Source organism: Silurus meridionalis, chromosome 5, assembly GCF_014805685.1.
Source record: "Silurus meridionalis isolate SWU-2019-XX chromosome 5, ASM1480568v1, whole genome shotgun sequence".
NCBI classification, from domain to species: Eukaryota; Metazoa; Chordata; class Actinopteri; order Siluriformes; family Siluridae; genus Silurus; species Silurus meridionalis.
Genome location: NC_060888.1, coordinates 5511864 through 5536891, shown reverse-complemented (window position 1 = coordinate 5536891; position 25028 = coordinate 5511864). Strand labels below are relative to the sequence as shown.

Here is a 25028-nt window from a genome sequence, read left to right as displayed (position 1 = left end):
CTGTCTATCTATCTATCTATCTATCTATCTATCTATCTATCTATCTATCTATCTGTCTGTCTGTCTGTCTGTCTGTCTGTCTGTCTGTCTGTCTGTCTGTCTTTCTGTCTGTCTGTCTAAAAATAATCCAACAGTTTGTCTCTTATTGCAGAAAGCGTAGTTTTACAATGACAAGCAATTTTGAGGGCTTTTATTGACTCTTTAGCTCTTTATATGTCTCTCCACATATTATCCAAATGGGTTTTGGATCATGTGATCTGCCCATAGAGACAAAATCACATTTTTGATATTTACATAAAAGATACTTCTTTTTCTCCCTTTTTCTCGTCTTTCTCTGTCTCCCTTATTACCATTGCTTGGTCTTTTTATCCCATCAACTAAAAGAAACGGGATGGCTGTTTAATTGCACATGCTAATAATTAGCTGAACCTGTTAATATGTGGAAATGATGCGTTCTGCAATTGCGGCGTATGTAAATTTGAATAGTAGAGATTGTCTTTAAGGGTGAAACGCACAATAAATAATTCAGTGTCATATCTATAGACATTTTCCCCCCTAAAACGTTCTTCTAACTTTTCCACGCCCTGGCGGTTGGGGACCTCTGGCCTAATTAGTCCCTTAATTATAATGGGAATTGAGCTACTGATAACAGCTCTTGCTAATACCAAGCAAAATAAACTGTTAAAAGTTAAAATAAGATGCTAAGCTATATATTATGCTAGGTGGTTATCATTAACTAGCATCTAAAACACAGACAGACAGCCAGATAGACAGATAGATAGCTGATAGGTAACTGATAGATAGCTCATAGATAGATAGATAGATAGATAGATAGATAGATAGATAGATAGATAGATAGATAGATAGATAGATAGATAGATAGATAGATAGATAGATAGATAGATAGATAGATAGATAGATAGATACACTTGCCCTGTTTGCATTAATCAGGACTCTTCAAATTGGTTTTGGCCTCTTCAGGGAAAAATGTCTTGTGAATCATAACGGACGTTCTCATATGGCTTTTCAAAACATTTAAACATTTGTTTTCAAATCATGGGTTCTGTTATAACAAAGCTTTATTAATAAATCAGAGATGAAGTTAAGTGAAAAGCACTAGCAATAAATGAACAGCCATAAAGGAACTGAGGAACTCCTCAGCTGAAGGTGGGATTTTTTTTCTCCCAGTGTTTCATGGCAGCTGGACTGACTGGACAGTTTCCCCCTCAGGCTATTTGACTTTTAGAGCAAATGCCGTCTTCCTTCGACGCTACGAGTGCACTGATGTCATCATCCAGCCACACTAGAGCCGAGTGTCTCTCTGCAGCAGCTCTGCTCAACTCAAGTGCTCTCGATCGCACTAAATTGTGCACAAAAAAAAGGAAGCAGGAGCGAAGAAGGGGGTCTTCTCCAAATAATTATTTGCCAATATTTCACCAGTGCAGTGATATGGCTGAAATTCACATAAAATAACTAAAAAAGAAAAGAAACGCTCTGAGCGTATCGAATCGACCGTTATTAAGCAATAGTCAGGTCCCTGATGCGCAACCACCTGCGCACAATTACTCAACTGGACACTTCTCTGTGTTTAATTACTATTTTTCTCGGCTTGTTTAAAAGTGTTGGTGAGTTATTGCAACATGTATACTCGCTGACAGTTCTCTCCCTTATGATGGGATGATGCAAGCTGGTGATTATCTAGCTCCCAGCATGCCTGTGTGCAATGCACAAACCATAAAGGTAAAAAAAAAATTACACTGGCCTAATTTCAGCCTGATCTGTCTTGAAATAAAAAGGATTTCTTTCAATTAAATGAGAGTACATACCTAAGAAGAGGCAGGACACATAATTCCAGCTTTCCAGACATTCTCAGATTTCATATGTGGTTCTTTTGAAAAACTGTTCCCACAGAGTTGGAGACACACAATTGTATACAGTAGGAAGTTTTGGATACAGTGGTATGACATTACTTTCCATTTACTTAAACTAGCAAACCCTAAACGTGTTCCAGACGAGTGGAGGAAATTACTATGGCAAATGAGGGCTACATTTTCAATGACATATACACCACTTTGCCAAAATTTTTCGGACACCTGGTCATAAGTATGGTATGCGCTTTATAAGCATCACTTTCCACATTCAGTCCCAATTCCATTATAATCCTGGGGAGATGTTCTACTAGATTTTGGAGTGTGCATGTGAAAATTCAGCCACAATGGTTCCGATTCATCCCAAAGTTGTTTAATAGGGTTGAGATCAGAGATCTATAGGAGGTCACTCAAGAGCTTCCACTCCAAACTATGTACAGTAAAGCATATCTTCATAGAGCTCGCTTTGTGCACAGAAACATTGTCATGCTGGAACAGGTTTGGGTTTCCTAGTTCAAGCAAAAGCGACATTTTATTATACCGCATCCAAAGACATCCTTTACAATTATGTGCTTCCAACTTAGTGGTTACGGTTTGGAGAAAAACCACATATGGCAAGAAAAGGTCAGGTGTCCCAATACTTTTATCCATATAGTGTATATACAGTACTACATGGGAATTTATATGTAATATGATTTGTAATCGTTTTTTTCTTAGTTGCTTTCTCAAATAATACATAACTTGTGCAAACCAGTAAATGCATTTCATTACAAACAGCACAACACATTGGCTTAGGTACTTTTCTCAAAATTCTGAGTTTCTCTCTCAAAAGTAAGTGTTTGTGTCATCTCATTGCCATGAAAATGACAAGTCCTTTTGTCATTGTTACCAAAAAAGATCGTCAAAACGTTAAAACGTTGTCGGTATGACGACACGTGGATTGCAACGATTGAAAATCGAAGCGCAAATGTACACATTACGATATGTGGGAAATTGATTGCAAGAGACTGGACAGGATTCACACTTCTACTGTACTGTACTACTGTTTTTTTTTTTCCATTTTCTAGTTATTTTCAGAAATTGTAATTCTGTGTTTTGCTCTGTCTGTCGCCATGAGATTTGACCTGTTTTAGAGAACTAGTTGAAGATCGGTTGATCTGATGCCGTTCACTCGCCTTCATTAGCGCCATTCAAGATTCATCTGCACAATTCATTAATTCAAGACAGAAAAAAGTTGAATAGAAATTGAAGCTTAACACGTGAAGACATCTGGTTTAACCGTTTTGCATTCAATGACTTGTGCAATGAGTTGATGCTGAGATGTTTTGGGGGTTAAGGCTATTCAAGTGAGAACCAGTCTAATAGGTTTTGATCAACACGACGTTAGCAACCGATAATGTAAGAAACAGCCGACAATTGTACACAATCAGTTGAATGAATGCCCCAAAGCATTCGCAAATTTGTGTAAAGCAAGGAGACTCCATGATGTAGAGGAAGTAGTTTTGAGAATTTCATTTCTGATCTGAGAAACGCTCCACTGTGAGAAAAACTGTAATATTCTTGTATTTTCTCTGTATTCTGCAAATCCTTGAGCATTTTTACCATTTTAATGAGATTTTTCTTTTTGTTTTTGCCCTCGTATAGGTCAGTCTGCCCAACGACTCCAGCTGTGTGGAGGAGATTTTGCGGGTAAGTGAATAATTGCACCTGCACTTCTCTCTATTAGCCACGGTGACACAATGATGTCTCTAGCAATAAAAGCGTATAATCCGTATTAATACAGAACACACAGAAGAATAACTATCACTTTTGCAGTAGGAATTCTCTTTTCTTCTGCTTTTTAGTAAATGCTTATTTAGTTTCGTTAGCGATGTCGTCAATCGGAATGCAGCTCTGAAGATCCGTTTATCCCGGGATCGAGTTACTATGGGGTTTTTTTCACTGTCTTTAGTTTACGTCCTGTTCTGTTAAGCAGTGTTTCCCAGGCAACCTGGAGTGCGTCTGTCAGTCAGAGAGCTTGCAGAGCCGGGCCGTGACTCAGATATGACTCACGTTCACATTGCACTGCGTCAGTGATGCCGAGAGAGACGCCAGCTTCGGGCGCTCGTGATATCAAACAGCTAAAGCTTTCTTTATAGGAGAAAATCGCTGAATGGTTTCAGAAGAAATCCTTGATTTGAGAAAAGTGCTAATCTGATGGATTCATGGCGAAGAAGCTGTTAAGCCGGGGAAACATTTAAGTCAATGTCAGTTAGTAGAGATGCACAGCAGGTGCATTAGTTTACAGTTCTTTATTTTGCAGGTAATTGTATACAAGTCTGCTTTTGGATTTAAATCCATAAGCTTTTAAACAGAGATTCCTAACTCTCTGAAGGTGCAGGTCCTCTTAGCAAGAACAAGATCCATGCCATTTTACTTCAGTTTAACAAAGGCTAACGAAGACAAAACTAAATTCCCCATCTCATTTAAAAGCATTTCTTTTTTTTTCCTCACTCACTTGTGCATGCTGATAAATGGCACGACTGATTTACATTCAACCACAATCTCAAAACTCCAGACAAGGCAAAGCTCACAAAGAGCTGAAAATGACCAAATGACAACTAAATGGAAAAATAACGACCCCATTAATGTCCTGTAATGATATTCTCGTAACGTAGATTAGCCACTACAGCGCCACCTGCATTATTCTATTAACTCGTAAATTTATATTAAATCCGTGCAAGTAATTAACATGAATAAACGATTTAAACATAATGTGTATATAAATCTGATGATATTTATCTTTACTGTAAATACATGGGGAGAATGTCGAAACAATGGAAAGAAAGAAAGAAGAAAGAAAGAAAGAAAAAGAAAGAAAGAAAGAAAGAAACAAACAAACAAACAAACAAACAAACAGTAAGAAACAAACTAAATAAATAAATAATTAAAAGAAATAAAAACCAATCAAACAAACAAGGACATAAGAAAGAAAGAAAAAAAAACAAACAAACAAACAAAGAAACAAACACACAAACAAACAAACACACAAACAAACAAACAAACTACAGAAAGACAAAAATATGAACATACAAGTACTATTTATAGAAAGAAAGCGACAAACAAACAGAATTACAAAAGAAAGAAAGAAAAAGAAAGAAAGAAAGAAAGAAAGAAACAAACAAACAAACAAACAGTAAGAAACAAACAAACTAAATAAATAATTAAAAATAAGAAAAACTATCAAACAAACAAGGACGAAGAAGGAAAGAAAGAAAGAAAGAAAGAAAGAAAGAAAGAAAGAAAGAAAGAAAGAAAGAAAGAAAGAAAGAAAGAAAGAAACAATTAATTAATTAAAAATTAATCTGTAAAGGGGAAAATGAGCTGAATATGAACTCATGAAAAAAAGAATAATGTTACACTTGAATGAATGAGAGGAAAGAATGAATGAAAGCGTGTGAGGTGATGCGATAACAGTAATCCAGATGTACAGTGATTTGCAGCTGGACCGGAGTATTAATGTGTAAAAGCCTCACCTCTTTAACACACAAGACTCTGAAGCCTATCTGAAGGCTCTGCACTGCACTGGTTACCGGTGCTTTAAAAATGGAGCAGATGAAAGAGGTCTGATCTGCTTTTCTCACCTCGGCTCTGACATTTTCTTTCAGCCTTGTGCTCGTGAGCGCTCCAGCCCTCGGGGCCGAGTTTATCACGGCTCCAAATGTTTATAGATTGCTATCACCTCAACACAGAGAAAGGAACAAGATTGTATCTTACGCACAGAAACACGAGTAAACAAAAGGAAAAACAAAGGCACCGAGATTATTCAGTACGAACTGAGGATTTCGCTAAAAAAAAAACCTGCATCCTGCAAATAACGCCTGGATGTAAATAATACAAGAAATAAATCTGGCTTCTTGTGTGCTTGTTTGAAATATAAGTTTATGTTTTTGCATGTAATATGTAATTGAACAGGAACAATATAACTAAGAGCAGCCTTTTGGTAATCTGCGTTATGGATAACATCCCGCGCTCGTCTGTTTTGCTTTGATCAGGCATCATTTTTTTGCCTCATCATGTCCTACAGTATGATTAGGAACATTACAGGAGTATTTTAGTCTAACAATATGTATATTAGGAGAAAACCCCCCACACACACACACACACACACAAGTGCTCGAGCTACGTTTGAGCTACAGTAGAGGCCCAGGCATCTTTTTTTTTATCTTTGATTTGTAAATGAATCAAGATAAGAGCGGCAGAGCGTGGCCCTCGAAGCCAGACACACTGATCCAAACACACACAATCACACACACACACTATTTAATCTCACTCCTCTCACACAGCAAGACTGTGAATCCAAATAATCTTTGTTATTGTACCCAAAGACTCGGTGGTTAGATTTTTCGAACTGCTGCAGCTTCGCTGCTTTTTTTATGCAATTTGAAGCAATTCTACACAAATCCATTGCTGGGATCAGGTTCAGTCAGGGTGAGGAGTGTGTGGAACTGTGCAAAGCTCCGCCTCCCTCTTCTTTTGTTTTAATGATCAGATGTGATTGAGTTATTTACGTTACATTTCCCATATCAGCCTGTTAGGAAGTTGGATTGAAAAAAGAGGGGCCCAGAGCGATGGAGCTTGGTGGAGCTGGGATTCAAACTCATGACCTTTTGATCAGATGTCCAAAGTCAACTCTGAGCCACAGCTTTTCTTGATCAGTTGGAGCGTGTGCTTTAATTTGATGAAACGACACCACAGTTTGAACATACAGTTTTACATTTGCATTCACAATTACGGCATTTGACAGAATTTATCCAGAGAGACTTCCAATTATGCCCAGGAGAAGCAGCTTGGTGTGGCTGTAATTTGACCTTTGGATCTAAAGTCTAATGCCTTAACCACTAACCTTCACCATTAGGATTTCCCACTTGCTGATCGGAAATTTGCAGTTCAAGCTCCACAGTTGGGCCCTTGAGCAAGGCCCTTACCCTTATCAAGGGTTGATGTATTAAGACTCCAAATTCCTAACAAGCTGGGATTGGCGAGAGTTTTTGTGTGCTTCATGTATATGAGACATATAAAGGACATGTCCAGACTAATATGTTTTCGTTTGAAAACGGATTTTTTTTTTTATTTGGCCTTTTGTCAATGAAAACGTGAATTTTTGAAAACGCTCTCCAAAGTGGATCAATATGAAAACCCTGTTTTTACATCTCATTGTGGAGGCTTTCGAAAACGATGAAATTCTTTTTCATTGCCGACATTTCTAAAAGCCGTAAAGTAAACAAACAGCAGGCGGAAATGACGCAGCTCGAAGCGTCTTACGTTTTGCCCGTGCAGTACAGGGATGTGAGCTCTTACAGACGTTTCAGTGTGGATGAGCAACTTCCAGTAAACGATTCAAAACGAAAAGTGTGGACGTTTTTTCGACAAAATCGTCGTTTTTTTTATTTATCCAGATCAGTGTAGACATACAGTAGCTATGGTGTGTTTGCTATTGTTTTTATAGTAATAGTTTATTCACAGGGATGTTGATGAAGCTATTTTTATTTTTTATTTTTTGTAACTGGTATGTGTTGTAAAATTTTCAGATTATGTCAAAATCCTTATGTTTTTTTCACAATTCTACTTAATTCAATTCAATTTATTTGTATAGCAGTTTTAAGAATGCACATTATCCCTGAAAAGGTATGAGGAAGAAACCTTGAGAGAAACCAGACTCAAAAAGGAACGAATCCTCATCTGGGTGTCACCGAATGTCCTTGAAATATCTTAAAAAAAACACAATTTAGGCCGAAAGTAATTAATATTTGTGTTGCATTCCATTTTCCAATGAAATTTCTTCCATTTTCCATGACTCTGCATCTACAGCACAATAATGACTCTATAATAATAACTCTAATAGTGCAATTAATAAAACATTTTTATAGAAGAGATTTCCAGTAATGTTGCATTAAATGATTAAAAAGGCTTCTTCGAACAAATAATAAGACTTTAATTAACCTGCATAAATTCTTAAAACAAAATGTTACTGTAAATAAATACTAGTTATCATAACGATGATCACATGCGCCATTGTGGAAAAAGTGGAAAGATTTGACTTTTTAGTGTGTGTGTGTGTGTGTGTGTGTGTGTGTGTGTGTGTGTGTGTGTGAGGTGTTTAGCTGGAGTGTTTCGGGTTGTGTGTGTATCTGCTTTTTTATAAATGCCCTGAAGATTCATGTATCGTCTGCTGCTACACACACACACACACACACACACACACACACACACACACACACGCGCACACACAGGCATTTGTGATGCACTGTTTAACTCTCAGCATGTATGAAGTGCGTCAGACTGCATTAATCCATGAGCAGTTTACATCTGGACCAACCCCCTACTTCACCCATTTATACAAAAACCTGTGCAAAATATTTCAAAGAATAAAAACGACTTGTAGCCGTACATAGAGATTTTCCTTTTCTTTTCTTTCCTTTTCTTTTCTGTCCTTTTCTTTTCTTTTTTTAACCCTATTGTACAGACCCTATTGTACAAATCCTATAGAAAAAGTACTAATCACATACTCTATATGGACCAAAGTTTTTTAACATCTGACCATAACATCTGTTGTTTTTTTTTTTTTGGACGTCCATTTAACATTTATTCCTGTTTAAATAACCTTCACTCTTCTGGGAAGATGCTTTAATAGATTTTGTGAAGATTTGTGCTCATTCAGCCATAAGGTTATTAGTAAAGTCAAGTACTGATGTAGGTGAGGTGAGGCGAGGTGAGGTGAGGTGAGGTGAGGAGATCTGGAGTGTTTACATTCATTGTAAAGGTGAATTGGGATGAGGTCAAGATCTTCCACTCCAACCCATATAACCAGCTTTGGGTCTCCTAGTTCAAGTGCAGGGAGACTCATGCTCCCGTAACCTTCTATACATTTTATACAATCATGTGCCACATATGGCTGGAAATCCAGGTGCCATAATACTTTTGTCTGTTATTCCAGTTAAAGTAAAATCCCTCCTTTGACATTTTGTACTTGAGTAAAAATACCTACGTTTTTTTCTCTTGAAGTTAATTAAATAAACAAGAACAAAAAACTTTGGAAATAAAATAGAAACTTTCCATAAATGCTTAATAAGAAGCTACTTACTACAAAACCTTAATGTTGGAACAATCAAATGTCATATATTTCTTTATATAAACATTTTCACACCCAAACTTTAATCGAATTCCCATCTCACCCTGACGCTCCGAATCCTTTCAGCCCGATCGCTTTTCTAATATTTTCCAAAAGGGCCACGTTGAGAGCCCAGTTTATTGCCATGTGTTTATGATACAGTCTCTTCACACATTTGGATTCTTTCTAAATGTTATTTTGTCCTCTTCCCCTCTGGCCTGATCAGTGTGAGTCACGGAGACAGTCCGAGATAAATGAGGTGCCAGGTCTTCCGTACTGCCACCTCGGCGTTAATGCAAGCGATGAAGCATTACCTTTCATAAAAGCCGTGGATAATGCTACCGGCGCTGGAACCTTACTGCCCGATATGATGAATCTGCAGCTATTCTGTTGGTCAGCACATGAGCAACTTACGCACACACACACACTTGCAAATCAACATCAACACACGTGCGCTTTCTTCTCAGCAATCTATACCAGACATGATTATTTATACAGTAGTAAAGAAGCTCATTGAGGTCGAGTCTGCTCCATCTCACGCATAAGGAAGTCCATGATCAGAAAGCAGGGTCTGGTGCGAGTCCTTAACCACTCAGCTTCCCAGCACACCCAATATAGACATACCTGACACACACTGGATGTCCCATCAGAGTTACAGCAAATGTAATATTTTCTATTTTCTGAAGATTTGTACACAAACATACGGTTGCTTTTTACTATTACTACTCTTATTTCTATTTCTAAAATTTAAGGCTGCTTCTGTTATTATTAGTAATATTACTACTTAGGTGTTACTTCTACTACTGTTACTACTACTATTACTGCTGCTACCACTACTTCTACTACTACCTATACATGTTTCTACTCGTAATAGTACTACAACTGCTACAGCTACTACTATTACTGCTACTACCCCCTAACTTCTACTATCACTATTTCTGTTACTACTTCTAATACTATGATTTCAGTTACTACTAGTAATAGTACTACTACTGCTATTACTAATTCTACTAATTTTACTACTACTAATACTACCCGACCACTACTACTGCAGCTGCTTCTACTATTCCTGCTACTTCCTCTACCTCTACTACTACTTTTTCTGTTACTACTAGTACTAATATTACTACCACTATTTCCGTTCCTACTATTACTGCTACTTAACTACTACTCCTATTTCTGTTTCTACTATTAATACTATTACTTTCACCACTTCTACTACTGCTTTTACAGTACTGCTACTACCTTTTTTACTCTTATTGTCTGTCCTTTAACAATTTTTCTATTTCTATTATTACAATTGTTGCAATTTTTAATATTAGCACTACTATTACTTCTAGTACTTTTATTACCAGTACTGCTCTTTTTTACTACTAGTATTGCTATTATTTCTGCTACTACTACTACTACTATTTCTAATAGTACCACTATTGCTGCTTCTACTACAACTAGTACTATTACTATAACTATAACTAATACTTTTACAGCTACTTCTACTACATTATCATTAAAACTACTACTACTTTTTTATTTCTGATAATACTACGACTTCTATTGCTACTACTACTATTCCACAACCACTACAAATATCGCTGCTACTTCTGTTACTACTAGAGCTTCCTTCCTCCTCCTCCTCCTCCTTCTATTCATCGTAATACTACTACTTTTAATTCTATTGCATTTACCAATTCCACTACAATTAATGACAATATAGGGAGAAACATCCCTGTGTGTGTGTGTGTGTGTGTGTGTGTGTGTGTGTGTGTGTGTGTGTGTGTGTGTATATATACCTGCATGGAGGATAGTAGAGGAAAATGTGTGATCTAAAAGCTTAACCCGAGGGCTGCTACACTCACCTACAAACCCCACACACTACACACACACACACACACACACACACACACACACACACACACACACACAGATATACACAGTAAAAGGCACACATGCACATTCACTAATATAAGACTAATTCGGTAGACATGCAAATGCATAAACACACAAGCTTTTCTTTGTTGCTGTTTTAGAGCATAAACCTGGACACACATATACATCCACACACACACACACACACACACACACACACACACACACACACACACACACGAACGAACATTTGCACGTGTTCACACAGAGTCTGGAATCGATCAAAAAGGCCACATGAAAGACGAGCGAGAAACGTGCCACGTACAATTACACAGGAGCTCAAGGAGCTGATTACACGCAATGCTTTTTTTTTTCACGCATGAATATGGATGAGTTTTTGTTTGCTTATGAGCAGCAGTAATTATAAAATTCTTCTGCCTCCATCTTTGTAGGTATTTCATGCTGATGTTGATATTTAGCATATGCAAACAGTGTGTGTGTGTGTGTGTGTGTGTGTGTGTGTGAGAGAGAGAGTAATTAAGCAAGTTAACCTGTGTGTACATTGTTGCCTTACAGGAAATGACCCATTCTTGGCCTCCACCCCTCACTGCCATACACACACCAGGCAAAGCGGAACAGACCAAGTTTCCAATTCCCAACAAGGTGACATACACACACACACACACACACACACACACACACACACACACACACACACACACACTCACTCACACACAAAACTCTATTTCATATACATTTTTTTATGTTAAAAAAGTTTATTTTTAATTACTAAGAATGTTTTTTCCCCAAACACTTTTAAAAGTATAAAAGTTAAATAAAAAATATGAAGTGTTACTCAAAATATATTTTGGAACTTTTGTTTAACTTCATATTTACTGCTGCATACAAGCTATGAACATTTATTTTCAATTATACAATTAAAGTACATTTAGAAGTTTAAAAATGTCTAACTGTTTTCACTTGACTTTTAGTAGGCCTAAATATATAAAATGAGAGACTTGTCACGGCAAGCTTGATTTCACATGTCTAAATGTGAATTGTACACCTTCTGTAGATGAATTACATCAGATTGAAATTGTATTATATTGTCTATGGATTGAATTTTGAGGGCAAATTTTTTAAATTTTATATGAAACTTCTAGAAAATAAATTGCAATTCAGTGCTTTTGGCAGAACCTTCAGATTCAACATCGGGTTCCTTGTACATCACTTACTCAAAACGCTGCTTGTTGGTGATCTTTTTCCCCATCCCAAAAAATCTTGATTTTTCTGAATTTAAGTATGAATTTTCTAGTGGAAAAATCTCTAGTAAAATTTTTAAACATTTCTAGTTCCAACATGGTGTACAGTTTTAGATATAATTACAATATTTTTCATTACAGTTTCAAATAAAGTATATAATAAAATTATCGAATAAAATTGATAGTCAGATTTGTATGTCATTCTATGTAAAGTATGTCTTATAATCATCCTTTTTAAGATTAGAATTTTCAATAATTTTCAAAGATTAATGGGAAATAACATCAATTGTTTGCCTCAAATATGATAGTAACAGTTTGGGGAAGAGACGCATATGGCTGGAAAAGTGAAATGTCCCAATAAGTTTGTTCATATTTTGTATAATGATTTGCTCTGTAAATCGCTCCCCTATTAGCGAGACAAATTGTAAAATGTTTCACTAAAGGATTTCAGAAAGTATACATTCAATTCTAAGCTGAAATTAGTTAAAAATTAAGTACCCCAAAGGCCAGCTGCCATCCAATTTGGACAGTGTTTGTATCTCAGGAGCTTATAAATTGCTGCCCAGAAAAATGGTGCCTCTTGGTGGCTTCTCTCCAATTGGACTGAAATGTAATTTTTTTACTTTTTAAGCTCTCCAGAATACACACTCATAAAAATATGCATTATTAAGACAGTTTCCTTTTCCTTACACATGAAGTGTTTGGGAATTTTTTTTTATATTTTTTTTTATTTCATTTGAACTTTTGGCTGTTGTCATAACTACCGCCAGTCTCTCTTTATTTTATGATGTCATCTGACAAGCGTCCAGAGACATTGCCAGGGGCTCGGGGGTGAGAGTGGCGTCAATGGGATGATCTGACAGAAGTATTGGCTAAGGTGCTGTGGTTTGGCAGGGCTTCTCCACTGAGAACATCTCCTGGCTTCACTTTCGCATTGACATCATCACAGTTCAATCTATCGGCACGTGGAGCGTTTCCCGAGCCTGACTGGAATAGAGCCAGTAGCGTTTATGTCCTGTACACTGTCCAGGCAGTGTCCGCCTGCTAACGATAGATGTGTAGAGGCAGAATGTGAATTAAATGTGTACTGTAGATACAGATGGATTTTTATTAAAGGTATACCTTTAAGACTTATAATAATGTCTGCTATATAATCTCAGGAAACTTTCAAATCTGATTGGTCAGACGGAGGTGTTTTCTTTATATATTCTTCATATTAAATTTTCTTTATATTTGATATATTTCTTCTAGGTTTCCAATTGATACATTCTTTGTTATAGGATACTGTTTCTATAGCAACAGCTATTTCATATAAATGCACATGGTGGATGCTACACATGATAAAAGAAAATATTCCTCAATTTTTTTTCTAACAAATAAAACAATATTTGTTAAAGAGACATTAAAACAGTCAAATGTAAAAAAAAAATGTTTTAAATAAATCGCTAGTGAGCGATAAATACTACATGAAGAAATGGCAATTTATTGCCTATATCATGTAAGAACAACTAACATACTTTATATATTCAATAGATTTATTAATGGATAAAAAGTATGACATTGAAAAATTTATCTGTTGCTTAATTTCTGTGGTGTGAGTGAAATAAAACCTTTTAGCATATGCTATTATAATAGAATAGTAACACTGGTGGTGGTAATAGCATCAAACTGCCTTGTCATTGTTTATTTTCCCAGTACAGCATGCTCTGAAGTGGTTTATTCTTTACTTATAAGAGCAGCTTATAAGAAAACAGATGGAACCAAGCTTTATATACAAGATCATTATTATATCATTGGTTTAATAAGCATTCGACAGACTGTTAGAATATTGCTAATAGTCGGCAGATTTCGAAATAAAAAAATGTACCTGTGAGAGAAATCCATTCGCATGAGATAATGAGGCCATTAAAAACGAATCATTGTGCTGCAAAGTGTCACAATTTCGCTCCTGTCTTTAGGATGTCATATACAGTGTGTGAGCTTGTGTGTTCTCAAGATCAATTCAAATCCCATGATGCTTCATTGGCAGTGCTCAAGTCCATGTTATTTGCCTTGCAAAAGAACATGGTCTGATTGGCATAAGTCGAACTAATAATAAAGCTCAACTCTATAAATCCTGGCGTAATGGCGCTGCCCACGTAGTCATCACACCACCGGCAGCGTGTGATTTGTGTAACGCTTCTAATTGTATTTGTGTAAAAGCAATTAAAGCAATCAGTCGGAATTGTGGCTCTATACAGCTGTGTGAAACATTGAGTTCGTAACTTTGGGCCATAAGGTCATAATCAGTCTCTCTCTCTCTCTCTCTCTCTCTCTCTCTCTCTCTCTCTCTCTCTCTTTATCTATTTATCTATCTCCCACGATCAGGACCCCCAACACGTTACACCAGCGTACATTGGACAAAGTGAGTAGAAACCCTTCATCCACATCTACATCACGTATAAAACTGACATCAGTCGTGTCACAAAATGAGCGCTAATGGCTCAGAAATGAAAAGGCTAAAGCTGTGCCCGATGCCAGGCTGCAAGCTCTCGGCCGGCGCTTAAGCAAAAAAAAAAAAAACAAACCAAGCTCTAACATTTCTGTGTGCTTTCTTTTGGCAGAGCGCTGCAACGTTCCTGGTAACAAGCCCTCGACCAAGCCGGTGCCACAGAAGTCGTGAGTAATCATTTGATTAATTATTTGAGAAACGTGCCATGGGGACACAGGGGAAGTGGAATGTGTGTGTGTTATGTGTGTGTAAAGACAAGTCCCCATATTTACCTAAGAGTGAAAAATGAAAGAGATGAATCAACTTTAACCCCTGTGTTGACTTTGCTGTGAAGTGCGCTGATAGACAGCGTGCTATACCTCCAGTTGCGCTTTCACCAACACTGAAATGCAATGAAAAGCTTATCAACCTGTAGAACAGTGTGCTTTAGTAATATGCATGTCATCCAATACTACTCTTTAAATTCGAATTTGACTTCAAACGATTTTGCGTAATCGGTAAACAAAAACGCGCCAGCTTTGAACATGTACGAATATTTGAACGTTCAAACATTTGTCACAAACCGGTATTTCTATAGAGATGAAATAATTATGACACTTTCCTGACCTTATGAATATTAAAGCTACTACATTTGCGCTGATATATTTTAGAATTATAACCTATATTCATGCAGCTATATATTGGCAATATATTACCTGACTCCTATTGGTTGTTTAAAAAAAGGCCACAATATCGTAATTATTCCATAATTACATAAATTTTACACATTTTTATGTAAATATTAAGAATCCGAAACAACAGAAAAAAATTCATAAATATTACAATTTTTATTGTCTTATAAACAAATCACTGGTCAGAAATTGGGAAGGACACCAATGCATTCCTGAGCCTCCGTTTGCTCGTTTACTTTTGCAGGCATTAAATGTGTTTGTGGAAAATCTAGAAACAGGAAAATTCACTTATATAGACTAGAGTTATAGAGTTTATAACTTTTTACAGAATTTAATGGAGCAAAAGTAAATTTTCTTTATGTAATTTCTTTAAACATTTTTGCAAATTGAGGGAAAACATTATTTCATAGTAAGCTAGTTTATCTACACAATTTTTTTCAAAAATTTCATTTTTGCCCCCCAGGAGGGGGTTTTCTGTCTTGTGATTGTCTGAAAGCATCATCTAATTTTTGAGTCTATCTCCTGATTTTTTTTTTTTTATGGTCTAAGTCTTGGCTTGGAATCTTCTACTCAAGAAAAGTCTGACTCTCTTAGCATTATGCAAGAAATGCAGTTGATTTGTGTAAACCGAAAACAACTTTTTCAGATATGTGTGTTTCCTGATTATAAATACAGGGAACTTTCCCTAAGTCTTGATGAAACCTTTCGACTCAGATTCTAGATTTTGAATACAGACTCAAGTGTAATGAATTTTAAGTCATTTCACAAGTCATCACACTTTCAATTCTTCTTCAAATATTTCATTAATCATTTGTCAGCAATAATGCATGTACACATATAGTGCCATATAATGGACCTATAATTCACATACACTGTATGGACAAAAGTATTTGGACACCTGAATTTTCCAGCCGTATGTTGGAATGCTGGAATATAAGACTTCTTTGGATGCGGTTGCATTACATTCTGCCTTCACTTGAACTTGGAGACCCAAACCTGTTCCATCATGATAGTGCTTCGGTGCAAAAATCCAGCTCCATGAAGATGTGGTTTATATGGGTTGGAGTGAAACATCTTGAGTGGCCTGCTATAAACTTCTGACCTGGACAACTTTAGGATGAATCAGAACGTTTTACTTGTGAATTTTCACAAGCACACTCCAAAATCTAGTGGAACATCTACCCAGAAGCGTGGAGGTTATTATAACTGCAAATGGGGTCTAAATGTGGAATGAGTTGTTCAAAAAGCTCATAGATTCTTCTGGGGTCCACAACGCTTTGCCCATGTAGTGTTGCCTTGTGGTAACATTGACAGAACCCAAAGACAAAAGTGCATTATGGAAGAACATTCCAGAAGGTTGTCAGTATGCATAACTAGCATAGCATTTAATTTCCGTTTTATAAAGGTCTAGATATGCAAATTTACAGATTTTTTCAGAAAAACAGAATGACACAGACTTCGGTGTGAATCACGATAATCCATTATTGAAATTATTACGGAGAAAAATGAAGCAGGCGCCGTCTTTTCTTCCTTTTGATTCTCAGTATTTCTTGGCCACGTTCCGGGAAACCGTTAATGAAACTAAAAGTGTTCGCCGTATGCACTCTTCCTAAGTAAGTGCGGCCGTGTTCAAAGAAAGCTAGAGCGAAATAGTAACTGGCAGATTTGACATCTAATTCTACGTGCTGCCCGAAAGTCCGCGCGCTAACACACAGCCCGAGCGAGCATGAGCTGCAATCTGAGTGGCTAAGCAGAAGTGACAGATCCAGATGAATTGAATCACAGCTTAATGTGTCTATCAGCTCACTAAAAGAGATATTTTCTCATGAAGGCACGTGGGTTAAAGGTTCAGGACAGGCAACAATAAAGAAGAACGGCACATTGTTAGCAGCCGAAAGCCAGCTGAAAAGAGCCAGTTATCTACTGATCCGGCCGCAGCCTGGGAAACGCACGCCTTTATTCGAAGGCCAAAGGGGTTTTTCATCAACATCTGTTTGATTCGTTTCCGCCGCTGTGCTTGCGCTCGCTTGCTTTTGCCCACTGAAGTCAAGATGACTTTGGCTTTTGTTCTCCTCAATTGCTTACCAGTTATTAGAGGGAAGTCTTAAATGATTTAACCAGTCAAAATATTTAGAACGAGGCCACCTCAGGGAAAGAGCATTTCTGTCAATACGAGCTTTATCTGAGCACAATATTAGACTTTAGGTCAAGGTGGGAGATTTTCTTTCAGTCTTAGAAACACAAGATGAGCAGAAAGTAGTGCAACACTGCAGCACTTTGATAAAAACCAACAAAACATTCCTATTTAGATTTATAAAGGTCTGAAATATAACATTTGTCTAGCATGATAGAATAATTTTTTATGGCTCCACCTCCACATTGATCAGAGCTGCTCAGCTCATCCCCTTCACCTCACAAAGTAGATTTTAATACAGAACATCTAGAATTGCAATTGCAGTTTTCAAAACAGAGCACGTGCTCTACCGTGATTGGGGTGTTGCTGAAGTTGATGCAGTTATGTTTTTTATCCACTCAAATAAAAATTTCACAACATGTAGTTTAGTAAAAAGTAAAATATTTGAATTGGTATGAAGTGAAGCTAAAGTAAGTTTCCGCACAAATGGAAATATTTGAGAAAAAATACAGATACTTGAAAAAGCTACTTAAGTAAAGTAACGAATTACATTTTCTTTATATACTGTATATATATACACACACACACACACACACACACACACACACACACACACACACACACACACATACACACACATCGTAATTGAATGAATAGTGCTACATATAAATGTAGAAAAGAAAATTGTAAAAAAAAAAATTATATGTAGCATTATTCATGCAATTAGGATGTAGCGCACACATGAGCTACAAAAGCTAACAACATAAAATAAGAAATTCATAATAAATAAAAAATAAATAAAATAAAAAATCCAGAATAATATATATTTAAACACTGAAAAACAATTTTTATTAACAGAGTCTGACGAATGTTTATAGATCATGTGATCAGTGTTTTTTACATGGAATATGAACACTAGCACTAGATGTTCTTGGGATACGATTTAGACCACAGTTTATGAGCCATTTAAAGATGCATAAAATTAAGTCAGTTCCAAGAGATCTATTGTTGAATTACAACACATTCTGAAACAATTGAGATGTAGCTTCTAGAATTGCATACATTAGCGCTCTTATAGCACACATACACACATACAGGATGCCTGAAAACATCATCATCATCATCACTCCATGATCTTAACCATATCTAGATGATCGAAGCTGTTGGAAGGACATGGCCACACACTTCCCTTGACTCCATTAGATAATTGGTGGTGTCTCTCATTCTTCAACTGAGTCATTTCCCTCCAAGTGTCTCACAGACACTTTAAGGCTAAAAGCGGTGCATTCTGACACGCTGCCATATAAACCTTTAACGCTTCAATCCGTCTCTCTTGAGCAACAATCGCCCATTAGGCAGAGGGCGCAGTGACATTAATTTGAAGTTTACCGTGTTGGGAAGTCATAAAATGACACTTTTTTCCTCAGCGGATCGACTCTTTCGCAAGCTCGTCGCAAAGTACCGGTGATCAACACTGTAATTCACTTCAAAACTGACATTAGTCCCACTCAGACCATTTTGCCGTTCTCCCTGACTGAGGGATGGTGAGGACAACAGTGCCTGTCAGAATCACAAGATCTTCTGCTGATTTGTGGTACTAGAAATAATGTATAACTATATAATTGTAATATGTGCTATGTAATATGTTAGCAGGAATAATGTAAGGAGTTTGTTACAATTATATAGTTATAAATTAATGTAGATTCTTGTTCTGGATTAATGTGGGATTATATATCCCACATTAATATATATATATATATATATATATATATATATATATATATATATATATATATATATATATATATATATATATATATATACACTTGTTTCCCCATTCGTCGTACATCAGTGTGTAACCCTTATTTTTTGTTTTGATGATGATATGATGGTCCAGGCGCATTGATTAGGCTTAAGGTAGTGTTGGTATAGCAGGGAATTATCAAAAAAAAAAACCTCATCAGAAAAGATATTGTGATTTTTGATAATAATGACACTTAGCAAGCAGAATTGTAGACATATTTAGGCCGAGTGGCTGTTTTTCCTCCACTGTTTGTTAAACAATATTCTTGCAGGCAGACGCCAAGGCGGAGTCGGAAAGTAGACGAAATAAAAACATGTTCACGCTGTTTTGGTAAAGTACATATACGTGTGTGTGAGTGTATTAAAAAACAGCCGTCAAAGTATGTTTTAGGCTGGGAAAAAAAATGTAGATCTTTTGGGATGTTTTCCAAAATTCAGCTACATCCAAAAGGGTTTTTTTATGCCAACAGCCACACGTATAATAACCGAATAACAAGCCATGCGCTTTAAAAAGTAAGATTACAGGCAACATCACGAGGGAAAACATCCATTTGAGCAGAAAAAAAGAAAAGTGTGAGGGGGGCTCAGACTTGCCGCCTTCCCTTGAATCAGATTCACTTAAAAAAGATTGATGTTCGGCGGCGGTTTGCGTCGAAACCCAAAGCTTGTCTTTTATTCCGACAAATATATTTATCATAAGGAGCTTCTCTCACACGATTTTTTTTCCAGAGAGACGTTTGCGTCTCCGTCCTGCCCTGCCATAAATTTGCATTCGCAACACAGCAAAGTGCTCGTTTTATCCTTGTTAGGCAGGGATCTCAAAAAAGCACTGACGTCGCCTCGGTTGTGTAGATAAATTCAGACAACTAAACCCTGGAAGACAAGATGAGGAGGAGGAGGGAAAGAGGGAGGGAAGGATTGAGACTGTGGGCAAGCTTTCTTTTATTATTTCTTTTCCCCTATCCTGAACATTAACGCAGGATCTAAATGTGACACTTGAACAGACCCTGAAACCAGAAATGGCTGAGAGTAAATCTAAATAATCAAGTGGACGGAGGTAGTGTGATGGTGGATGAAGTTTCTGAAGTCAGCGTTCATCATGGACTTCTTAATTAAATGTCCCTGGGCTGAAGGATGGATTGAGAATGGGAAAGGGTGGTTCAGGGACATCTGTACAAAACGTGTCCTCTGTTTCCCTGTATTTCACTTCCTTCTATTTTGGTTTCCATCCAAGACTGCAATAAGAGCAGCTAAAATGTACAGATATACATATGTACTTTCCTATACTGTCTATAAAAGTATAAAATACTTTATCCACTGTGTAACAGTGAACATTGTGTTTTAGAAAAATAATAATAATAAAAAAAAACAGTATTTCACATGGATTCGCAACCAAATTGTCATCCCATCCCACCATACTCCAACACCAGAGGTTCGAAAATGGGGTATGCAGTATATTGGGTGTGCTATTGCATGTAGTGTATTCAATCTTATATTTACCCCTCTTTTTTTGGAGGGGAAGAATGGGGTGCCAGCCATGATCTTGCATACTGCGTAGCAAATGTGCATGTGCACCTGTGCTTATATAGATTTTAATAAATAAAATGCTTAAATATCATTCCTCACACAGTTTTGTCCCTCCTTTTCACAAAAGGAAGAACGAGAGGTCTATTATACTTGTCACATGTACTTTAGAGCACAGCGAATCCAAGCGATGTTAGGAAGTTGGGGTCAGAGCGCAGGATCAGTGCATCTTCATCACAGAGAGTTAAGGGCCTTGCTCAAGGGCCCTAATAGTGGCAGCTTGGAGATACCAGGGCTTGAATTTCTTCAAGGGCTTGAATTTCTTCAGAGCCTTAACATCTGAACTAATTGTATTGCACACAGTAACACATTTGGATACAGGTATTGATTCAGAAGTGGACGAAAACTGATTACATCTGTTCTAAAACACAGCGGTGGACAACAAGGAAGTGTTTCTTCTTCATTACTCTAAGTATTTTAATACTTTTTAAGTACTACACTATATGGACAAAACTATTGGGACACCTGACTTTCCCAGCAATATGTGATTCTTTTCGAAACTGCTGGCAGTTTGTTCTTCTTGGAGATTTCTTTCTGACATTGCGATCCAGTTCCTCCCAGAGCAGAACAATAGGATTTAGGTGCATTGACTGGGCAGGTAATTTCATGATAGATAACACTCCAGACGACTGTTTGCCCTCTAAATAATGCTTACAATGCTTGGACGTATGCTTTGGTTCATTGTCTTGTTGTACGGTGAAGCATTGGCCTACATTTCCCCTACATGCATATACTTAGTTAGCATGTTCTCTAAATATATCCGGAAACTTGTGAAGTGGAACTTGAGCTTTGAATGGAAAGAGACCTGATAGCTACATGTATTGTATTCAAAACCTACTATTATTGACTAAGATAAAACTATGGACAGTTGAAGTATGGAATGGTAGCCATGTTGGTTCAGGATTCCTTTCACCTGGAATACCGAACTCCAACATTCCCTGCTATAAAAAATAACCCCAAACAGTTAAGCTACTTTCTCTCCTGTTTTCAATCTTACATAAGCTCTTCTGTAGGAGGGAAAAATGTCCGATTTGAACTCATCTTTCCAAAGAACTTTCTTGATTCTGGGCTTTTATTTAGTTTTGTTGCATATGAACAAAAGGAACATGCATGTATCTCAAATCCATGAAAGACTAGGTGTCTCCAAACTTTTGACAGGCGCCGGAACTCGACAGTAATCACCATATAACGTATTCTGTACACTGTATATACTACAGCTACAGTTGATGTACAATTGAGTAACGTTCCAGAAACTAAACTCATTAGTACCGTAGTGGCACTTTGAGATTTCAACGTAAGAACCAATTAAATCTATTTTCATTCTCACACCTTTGCAGAGTTTTGACCTGCCGTGTGTGTTTGTACTTTATATTAAGCTTGTGAGTGGCAGAGACATTAGAAGTGTGTTGTATCTCTTGAGTTGCTCTCCAGATGAGTGTAGTGTTGACAGATCTGGAGCAGAGCTAATCTCAGGGCACCACCGGCTAGACAGAGAGAGAGATAGAGAGAAGGCGAGAGAGAGAGAGAGATCGAGAGAATGAGAGAGAGAGAGAGAGAGAGAGAGACGCCTGTCTGAAACAAAAAAAAAAAAACACTGTGTGTTTGTTTATCACCGCGTGAGTCCAAGTGCATTTCCATGTTCCTGCCTGTGATTGACACGATGAGGCCAGGCTTGGGTGCTTATTTAAAGCCTCACTCTGTTTCCTTCCACTTCCCTAAGAGATCACCGGGGAAGGAAGGAAGCATGAGTCAGCATGAGGCGACTCGGCCTTCCCGTACCTCACACACGCCTCGTTAACTGTTTCCCACTTTCAAAAACGAGGTGAAGGCGCAGTAAAGCCGAAAGCCACACGACTTCTCGCGTCACGTAAAGAAAGAGAGCTCAAGGTTTTTTTTTTAAACGACTTCCATAACACGCCATTCTTAAACTCAACATAGCGAGATAGCATGTTATTTTACAACACCACCAACCCGAGCCGAGACGACGCTCCGGGACGCTCTCTCGTATTTGTTGGAATAAATATTCCCTCCAAATATTCCCTTCTCTTAGTGAAATCCCAGCAGGAGCACAGCGACCCAGAGCGCAACGGTAACAGGCGTCTACTGTGTGGTTACCCGCAAACCCTTGCACCTCCAGGGATCTTTTGCTCAACTCCGTTCTCTCGCTTCAGGAAAGCGAGTTGAACAGACGTAAGCGGGAGTTATGCTAAAGCGCTGCGCTGTATTTACATAGCTCTTGGTTTTAAAATGCACATTACTAGCTCGACTTTTTCCTCAGAATCCTGAAACAGAATAATATAAAGATATTAGAAAGATAAAACTCTTCAGGTAATGTTATTCAAAAGTTGATGTTTTTTGTCTAAAGTTTACAACAAAAATAATTAGCATTTTCTTAACCCTAAAGCCGAACTGTCGAGCCTGTTGTTAGCAAATAGCTCCACGAGAGACAATCAGACAGCAGGGAGAAAGCCCCACAGGGCAGCTAGAAATGGCAGCATGGCTCTGTGACGCAACTGTTGCTAACGATAATAGCTACGTTGAGGGAAAACAGGAGGCTGTTTATTTGAAGCTTTGAGGGCAGACATATTCACAGCAGAGGTGAGAAGCATCGTTGACGAGCAACACACTCGCGATAGACAGGAATTCTGGCTTATTGAAACAACACGAGCTGCCTCGTGGGATGAGCACTGAGAGGAATATTGGCAATGACACCAATGGTTCCTAAAGCCAAATGCTCAAGTAGCTGTACACTTTATGTATCTCTATAACGTCATCCTTGTAATAATTTCTGCATCAACAGGGAAAAAAACCTTTTAGAGATTAAAATACAAGACTCTTGTGACAGAACTGTGAACTGAATCAGTGCCGCTTCTCACATGTCTCTCAGTCTTCATTTCCCGCTGTTTAAGCCGTGCTTATATCAGTGGCTAGCAGGCAGGCACTGTGGCGTTCATCGGCTAAATGGCTTGCCGTGGGCCTTCACTACAGGACGTCGGGCAGCAGTAATGAACAGCGGATGCTAAGATGCCTCCGAGAGATACCCAGACCAATATACAGTTCAAAATCCATTATGAAAGATGACACAACAATACAGATGAAAGTGGGCAGAAGTTTTTTATAATTTACCTACACTCTTTTGGGAAGATGTTCTACTAGATTTTTGATTGTGTGCGTGTGGAGATTTGTAAAGGTTCAGCCAAAGGGGCATTAGGAACGTCAGGTACAGTCATTGTCGTAATTCATCCCAAAGGTGTTGAGGTCAGAGCTCTATAGCAGAACACCCAAGATTCTCCACTCCAAACCATATACATCTTACCCATATATATTATATGGACAAAGTATTTCAACACCTGACTTTTCCCTGAGGTTCAACCCTAAACAGTTACCACAAAGTTGAATACACATAATTGTACAGAATGTGTTTGGATGCGGAAGCATGAATTTTGCGATTCACTAGGAGAAACAAAGTGTCTGTAAATGCAGGTATCCGAAAGTTGAGTCACTTCATAGACTTATATTTGGTCACACTAAAACATTTCAATGCTCATTCGAGCAGCGTCTTTAGTCTAAGGGAAGTTGGAAGGATTTTTAAATTTGTATGCTCCAGGGTGGAGTCTGGGGCATATAAATTTGTGGACTAATCTTCACAGAGTTGGTAAACATTACAGTGTTTCACCAGTTGATGTGAATCAACTTCCAGACAGGAGACCTAAACCTGTTTCTGCATGACTATGACCCTTTGTCAGCTCCCATCATGGAGTCAGCTCAATGATGATATGGTTCACATTGTATGAAGTGGAAAAAATTCAGGTTAAATATATATATAAAATAATAAGCAAGAATGGGGTTAAATAATAACAAAATCCAATATATATATATATATATATATATATATATATATATATATATATATATATATATATATATATATATATATATATATATATATATATATATATATATATATATATATATATATATATATATAGAGAGAGAGAGAGAGAGAGAGAGAGAGAGAGAGAGAGAGAGAGAGAGGAGAGATTTATTGTCATATATTTAAACAAATAAGTGTCAGTAACAATTTACAAACATATTATAGGAAATACGGACAAATGAAATGTAATAAAATTAACAGAAATTATTAATAACTCGTATAAATTTGTTGAACGTGAGAGCAGAGCCTGAAAGAAAACACAATG

The 25028-nt window shown here is 37.3% G+C and overlaps 1 protein-coding gene across 2 annotated transcripts in view; it reads left to right on the top strand.

Moving 5' to 3' along the window:
* Positions 1–25028, top strand: part of aff2 (AF4/FMR2 family, member 2) — a 246342-nt gene that overhangs the window by 142035 nt on the left and 79279 nt on the right. For both annotated transcript variants that reach the window (XM_046850110.1, XM_046850112.1), the window contains exons 4-7: positions 3513–3557; positions 11461–11547; positions 14514–14550; positions 14750–14804. In XM_046850110.1, coding sequence (XP_046706066.1) covers positions 3513–3557; positions 11461–11547; positions 14514–14550; positions 14750–14804 — 224 coding nt within the window. The remainder of the gene's footprint in view (positions 1–3512; positions 3558–11460; positions 11548–14513; positions 14551–14749; positions 14805–25028) is intronic.